At 37.1% G+C, this 8,128-nt stretch overlaps 1 protein-coding gene across 1 annotated transcript; it reads left to right on the forward strand.

The window, feature by feature from the left end:
• The first annotated feature begins 1,769 nt into the window (after positions 1 to 1,769).
• LOC123311680 lies at positions 1,770 to 6,938 on the forward strand. The gene is made up of 2 exons (XM_044895749.1): positions 1,770 to 2,802; positions 3,628 to 6,938. Exons 1-2 carry the CDS (start codon positions 1,911 to 1,913, stop codon positions 6,936 to 6,938), a joined length of 4,203 nt encoding a protein of 1,400 aa, XP_044751684.1. The 5' UTR covers positions 1,770 to 1,910.
• Positions 6,939 to 8,128: the final 1,190 nt, after the last annotated feature.

Consider the following 8,128-nt stretch of genomic DNA (forward strand, 5'->3'; position numbering starts at 1 on the left):
CTGTGTGTACAAAAAAGATTATGAATTTTTATTATGGTTTGTGATGGCTGATCAGCCATTGTAGCACTGAAAGTCATAAAAAAGGTCTTGGTAAAATTTAAGGCCAGGAGGCCATCACTTAACCACGTGTAGACTGCACTGACACCCCTCTCCGCCCGCTCATACACCTCGTCCCAAGAATTACCTGAAAACAACAGAGCTGTGTCATCAGCATACGATATAACACGACATTCTTCGAAGATTTCACCTATGTTATTTATATAGATAAGGAAGAGGAGGGGGCCCAGAACTGTACCTTAAGGCACACCTGTATTTATTATCTGCATTTCACTAATTACATCATTAATTTTAACACACTGACTTCTTTCTGATAAATAGTTAATTAGTAAATTCAGTGGCCTTCCCCTTGTTCCTACTTCCTCAAGTCTGTCGAAAAGCAACTCATGTGAGACTGTATCGAAAGCCTTAAGGTCGATTCATATTATACGTTCCGCTCAGTTCAGGCCGGCGGAAGGATCATTAGCCGTTGACGGAGGTTACTGATTGCTGGGTGTGTTGGACGGACTAACCCAAACCTGCCACCGCGACCAACGGTCTATTGTAGCACAATTATATTGACGGAGGTTGCGTTCATATTATCAGTCACGATCGTCTCAGTCACCTTCCGCTTCGTGTGTCGTGAATCTTCGGTTGCATTCGAATCGACCAACACTTGACACATGAAGCCTTTCATTTTGATCAAAACAGTACAAGAAGGACCCTAAAAATATTGTTAAATTATCAGTATTATTATTTTCGTCGTTTCTCTTACGTGCCCTATCTCAAAGGACGTAAACCCTTCAACTTCTGCTAAAAATAAAATTGCTGCAATTACGCCTGAATGAATGATGTGCTTTTGCATTATTGTTAGACGAAGATGAAGAGGAACAAAAAGTCGGTAAAAAGATTGGGTGTCTAACCAATATTTGAAAAGAGGAAAGTTGAAGGTGAATATTGGACATTATAAAAAAAAATTGGTCCACACATCATGGCTATTTTAGAATGAACAGGATATCATTTCGATTATACAGGGTGCGTCCGGCGGTATTCTTCCAGAGAATATTGTGCGGAGGGGCTGAAAGGCGTGGTTGGACTGAATGAGACTGAACCTATAATATGAATAAGCAACCGCTCAGTTCAGCTCAGTCAATCGAGGATTTTCCTTTGTTGTGATAGCTTCTTTGAACTTTTTCTTTGTATTAATTGCGAAATTTTTCACAGTATACAGGATGATTCATAACTATTGGGACATGGGCTAAGGGCAGATTGTTTGGACCAAAATATGGCGATAGGACCAAATATACCTCAATAAAATATTGCTGTGGAAAAAGATAGAGGGCGTTAAAGTTGAATTTTTTATAAGGGGAGAGAATAATATTTTCTTCAAAGTTCGAAAGTCCTTTATTGAAAGAATTAGAAAAGGCATAGAAGTAGGGGGAGGACACGCAGAACATTTAATTAAAGTTTATTCTTTTTATGTTACATTGTTTTTAATTATGCTTTATCGTCGAAATAAATAAATGAAATAAATAAGTCGTTACTTCAAATCTCCTTCCAATGCTCTGAACTGTTCAATTGTGTTTTTCTTAAAAACGGATGAAAAAATATACAGTTAAATTATTAGTAAAAAACGAAAACAAATCAACTTTAACGCCCTCTATCTTTTTTGCACAGCAATATTTCATTGAGGTATTGTTCCGTTTTCTAAAGCAAGAACAGTACACCGAAGAATTTTCACAAAGATCTACAATAATATTGAAAGCCGGATTTCCAATGGGAATTTTAATAGTGATGAAGTTAAAGCGGCTTTTCAAGTTCTGGAGAGTAAATATGAAGAGATCAGGACCTTAGACAAGGAGGTGTTTAACTTCATGATAGAAGAAAATATGAGTGACACCGATATTGAAACAGACTGTGATAGTGTGGAAGAATATTCATTGAAATTCAATGTTATAAAAGAAAGATTTTCATCTTCCACAGAAAAGGTTCGCGAAATATCATCCTCAGAAGGCGAAGTTGGTACGCTCCAAAGAAAATTTAAGCTTCCACAGATAGAGTTGAAAAAGTTTGGTGGTGATATTCGAGATTGGCTGCATTTTTGGGGATTATTTAAGAAACTAGATGAAGATCCCACCATGGACAATGAGGAGAAATTTCAGTACCTAATTCTATCGACAATACCTAAGTCAAGAGCAAGAACTGTCGTGGAGAGTTTTCCACCCACCTTCGAGAATTATCCTAAGGCAATTGAGGCTCTGAAGTCCCGGTTCGGAAGAGAAGAACTCCTTATTGAATTATATATAAGAGATTTGATAGGATTACTAACATCAAACACAAAGTCCCTGTCAATGTTATATGACAAGTTGGAATGTCAGTTGAGAGCTCTTGAATCACTGGGAATCACATCAGATAAATGTTCAGCCATGTTATTTCCATTGGTAGAATCCTGTCTTCCTGAGGAGCTCTTGCGGATATGGCAGCGTTCGTATTCGGCAGATACAGCGGCAGCGAAATCTCAAGACAAAGTGAAGAAACTTATGGATTTTATAAGGAATGAAGTTGAGAATGAAGAGAAAGTTTCAATGGCGAAGTCAGGAGTAGGATCTGCCAGGGCGAAGGAACAGAAGAAGATGATGACGACAGAAAACAACAAAGCAACTCCATATACAGCTTCTGAACTCGTGACCACAAATAACGAAGTTGTTTCTTGTATTTTTTGCGGACGTTCAGAGCATAAGAGTTTTGAATGTTCGAATTCACAAGGTATTTCTCTTTCTGATAAAAAACAGCTCATTTTAAAAAAGGGATACTGTTTCATATGTCTCAGACGTGGTCATACTGCCAAGAAATGTAAAGTTCACATGAGATGTGAAAAATGTCGAAAAAGGCATTACTTGGTGATGTGTCCAATGACAGACGTTAATTCAAAACTTCCAACGAACGAGTCTAGTGCTTGTAAGGAAAATTCATTGACTAGTCTCACTCGAACAACGAGAGTTTTTTTACAAACACTCGTAGTTATTCTCAGAGGAAGTAATGGGTTTGAACGCCGAGGCAGAGTTTTAATTGATACAGGTTCTCAAAGATCTTATGTCTTGAAACGTACAGCGAAAGAATTAGGATTACCAGTTCAGTGTGAGGAAACAATTATTCACTGTTTATTTGGGGGTTTGAATACAGGTGAAAGCAGTCACAATTCATATCGAATATTTTTGTGCGATTTGGATAGAAAATATTTTTGCAATTTCCTTACTTTAGACCAGGAGAGAATTTGTGGTAGAATCGGTTCCGTGTGTCAAAGTTCTCTAGTAGAAAATTTATTGAATAATGATGTGATCATAAGGGACGATGAGGCACTCGAAGTAGAAATTTTAATAGGGGCAGATGTTGCTGGTAAATTATTGACAGGTAAAATTATTCAGTTACCTTCAGGAATTACAGCAATTGAAACGTTTTTGGGTTGGACTCTGATGGGAAAAAATAATGTTTCAAATTTCGATCAAACTTCAACTGGTAATGTTATGTATAGTACTTCAATGCTTGTAGATGATTTGAAAATCAAGGATTTATGGGATTTGGATATTTTAGGTATTAGGGATCCAGTTGAATCAAAATCTAGAGAAGAGATGGAGCAAGCAGCATTGAGGCATTTTAAAGAAACTGTAGCAGTTGAATCTGATGGTAGATATGTTGTTCATCTTCCTTGGATCGAAGGACATCCACCGCTTCCATCAAATTACAAATTGGCTGTTCGTAGACTCAATTTTACAATTAGTAAGCTGATGAAAGATGGGTATTACTCAAAGTATGAAGATGTGTTCAAAGATTGGTTGTCTGAAGGTATCATTGAAAAAGTTTTCCACGGGGAGACTGGTATTAGTGGTCATTATTTACCTCACAGGCCAGTATTGAAGATGAATAGTACTACTCCAGTTCGACCAGTTTTTGATGCATCTGCGCATGAGAAACACAGTCCTTCTTTGAATAGTTGTTTGGAAAAGGGCATGAGTTTAATTGAGCAGATTCCTTCAATTTTATTCCGATTCAGATTTAGAAAATACGGTGTTGTTGCTGATATTAAAAAGGCATTCCTTCAGATAGGTTTGAGTGAGTCTGAACGGGATTATTTAAGATTTTTGTGGAAGGAACCTGATGGTAACTTATGTGTGTTCAGGCATCGTCGAGTAGTGTTTGGAGTAATAAGTAGCCCATTTCTTTTAGGTGCTGTAATTCAATACCATTTACAGAAAGAATTGGAGATTTCTTTGAGAGACAAGTGTTCCTTTTCATGTTATGTTATAGAAAAGCTCATGAATAGTTTCTACGTTGATAACTGTGTAACCAGTGTAGATAGTGAGGAGGAACTTTTGAATTTCATTTCGAGAGCTAAAGATATAATGAGTAAAGCTAAATTTGATTTGCGAGGGTGGGAGCATAATAGTTCATTTTACCCATCTGATAGAATCGACAGTATTACTAATGTACTTGGTTTACTATGGGATAGAGAGGAAGATACATTAGCCATAAATTCCAGTAACTGGGGCAATCTGAAGTTTGAGAAAATAACTAAAAGAACTATTTTATCGATAGCACATAGAGTATTTGACCCTATTGGTTTTACTTGTCCCGTAACTGTTTACCCCAAATTGTTGTTACAGCTCACATGGAAAGAGAAAATTGGTTGGGATGATGAGTTGGATGGATCAATCAAGAGTGAATTTCTGAAGTGGTTCGAAGGAATATCATATTTGTCTTCAATAAGAATCCCTCGATACTTTTCAGCTTACAAGAATAGCAGATGGTTGAAACTAGAAATTCATATATTTTGTGATGCATCTCAATCTTCTTATGCTGCTGTTTCCTTCTTGCGAATTCAGACGGAATCGGGCGTTGTTGTTCAGTTGCTTCAAGCTAAGTCCAAAGTTGCTCCTTTGAAAAAGATGTCTATACCGCGTTTAGAACTCATTGCGGCGACGATTGGATCGCGTCTAGTTAGAAATTTATATGAATCGAATGTTTTCCATGATGCTGAATATTATTTTTGGACAGATTCTTCTACAGTATTAGGTTGGATTAGACAAGACCAACAGTGGGCTATATTTGTTCGTAACAGAGTCGATGAAATTTTGAAAGTTTCTTCAAAGGAACAATGGAGATTTGTTCCAGGGTCTATGAATCCTGCTGATTTACCTTCCAGAGGATGCACAGCTAAAAAATTGTTAGATTCTGCATGGTGGGAGGGACCTGAATGGTTGAGGTATTCAGCAAGTTATTGGCCAACAGATAGTTTCTGCTATGACGAGGAGTTAGTAGCACGAGAGAAGAAAAAGTTTACCATTTCTTGCGTTGTTAATAGCAATACTGATGACTGGTATTATAAATATTTTTCAGTATTCCACAAAACAGTCTACATGTTGGGGTGGATTAGAAGATTCCTTCATAATTGTAGGTACCCTAACGATAAACATTGTGGATTTTTATCAGTTGAAGAGATAAATGATGCAGAATTGGTTATTTTTAGATTGATTCAGCATGATTCATTTAGTACTTTGAATGATGCTATAAAGAGTTTGTTTCCTTTTAAGGATGAATCGGGTGTTTTGAGAATAAGAACTAAGTTGGTAAATCTTGAAGATAGTTTTGACTTTCGGTATCCAATTGTTCTTCCCAAGCATCCCTTAGTAGTGAGATTGATACGCGAAGAACATGAAAGAGCTTGCCACGTAGGTGTTCAAGGATTGTTGTGTCGGCTGAGAGAAAAATATTGGATTATTGGTGGACGTAAAACGGTGAGATCGGTTATTTCCAAATGTGTGATATGTAAAAGGTTTATGAGTAAAAGATTGGAAACACTACCTAGTGCACTACCTGAAGATCGTGTTAGGGATGTTTCGGTTTTTGAGGTGATCGGAATTGATCTAACTGGACCTGTCCATTTGAGAGACGGCCGGAAAGCTTGGATTGCTGTTTTCACCTGTGCCGTATATCGAGCAATTCACCTGGAATTGTTAACATCTCTTTCGACCGAAATATTCATACAATCTCTTCGTCGTTTTATTGCTAGAAGGGGTCGTCCAAAAATTATTTATTCTGACAATGGGACTAATTTTGTAGGAGCTTATAATATGTTCAAGAGTTTGGATTGGTCCATTGTGACAAAATTTTGTTCTTTGGAGAGGATCATATGGAAGTTTAATCCTCCAGCTGCTCCTTGGTGGGGTGGATTTTGGGAAAGGTTGATTCGTATATTGAAAAATTTATTACGTAGAACTCTAGGAAAGGCTTCTTTGAACTTCGAAGAAATGTTTACAGTATTGTGTGATTGTGAAGCAGTAATTAATAGTAGACCTATAACTTTTTTGTCTGATTCTGTTGACGATTTATGTCCTTTGACTCCAGCTATGTTCATTCAAGATATAAAGGAAATTGGTGTTAACGATTGCGATGTTGTCGAGTGTAGTAAATTGACCAGACGTGCAAAATACAGGCAAAAGTTAGGTGAACAACTGAGGAAAAGGTTTCGAATTGAGTATCTTGGTCAATTGAAACATCGTTTCAAAACACAATCCGTGAGACAGTTGAAAGTTGGGGAGGTTGTATTGGTTGGAAATGATAATTCCAAAAGAGGAGATTGGCCATTAGCTTGTGTTACGGAATTATTTCCTGGTAAGGATGGTTCGGTAAGATTGGTACGTTTACGTACAAGTGCAGGAGAAATTCTTCGGTCAGTTCAAAGAATTTTTCCATTAGAATTAGACTCGTATGAGGAAGAAACAGAAATATCCAATATCAAAGATAAAGAGCATGAAACTCAGGTATCAGAAAGAGCAGATAACATTTTGAGTCGAATATTCAGAACTCGAAAAGGTTGTCAAACAGTCAAAAAATGTTCGGGTTAACTTTGTCATTTGTAGTTTTTAATTGTTCAAACGAATGTTGCTATTTCATGAAAGTTTATAAAATAGCAAGGTGGGAGAATGTTCCGTTTTCTAATGCAAGATCGTAGTATCAAGGGTTCAGTTGCTATAGATACAATAAAAAAAATGAGGAGAGTTCACAAGATTTTGTCTAGAGCAGTAAAATTGTAGAGCTTCGAAGAATAAACGTTCTGCTTATAAAAGAAATAGTCTTTATTACTTGAAATTGTACATTTTTCGAAGAATAAACGTTCTGCTTATAAAAGAAATAGTCTTTATTACTTGAAATTGTACATTTTTGGCGACCGTGACAGGACACATTCAAGACACACATTCAAGTAAGAATTATGGATAAGGCAAAGAAAACGGAACAGGTATATTTGGTCCTATCGCCATATTTTGGTCCAAACAATCTGCCCTTAGCCTATGTCCCAATAGTTATGAATCATCCTGTATACTGTGAAATATTTCGCAATTAATACAAAAAAAAGTTCAAAGAAGCTTTCACAACAAAGGAAAACCCTCGATTGACTGAGCGGTTGCTTATTCATATTATACGTTCAGTCTCATTCAGTCCAACCACGCCCTTCAGCCCATCCGCACAATATTCTCTGGAAGAATACCGCCGGACGGTCGTAAGCGTGCCGATAGTTGCTGAAGGGTCGGAGACGGATAGTATGAATAAAGGTCGATTCATATTATACGTTCCGCTCAGTTCAGGCCGGCGGAAGGATCATTAGCCGTTGACGGAGGTTGCGTTCATATTATCAGTCACGATCGTCTCAGTCACCTTCCGCTTCGTGTGTCGTGAATCTTCGGTTGCATTCGAATCGACCAGCACTTGACACATGAAGCCTTTCATTTTGATCAAAACAGTACAAGAAGGACCTTAAAAAATATTGTTAAATTATCAGTATTATTATTTTCGTTGTTTCTCTTACGTTACGTGCCCTATCTCATAGGACGTAAACCCTTTAACTTCTGCTAAAAATAAAATTGCTGCAATTACGCCTGAATGAATGATGTGCTTTTGCATTATTGTTAGACGAAGATGAAGAGGAACAAAAAGTCGGTAAAAACTTTAGGTGTCTAACCAATATTTGAAAAGAGGAAAGTTGAAGGTGAATATTGGACATTATAGAAAAAATTGGTCCACACATCATGGCTATTTT

Source organism: Coccinella septempunctata, chromosome 4 (assembly GCF_907165205.1).
Source record: "Coccinella septempunctata chromosome 4, icCocSept1.1, whole genome shotgun sequence".
Classification (NCBI taxonomy): Eukaryota; Metazoa; Arthropoda; class Insecta; order Coleoptera; family Coccinellidae; genus Coccinella; species Coccinella septempunctata.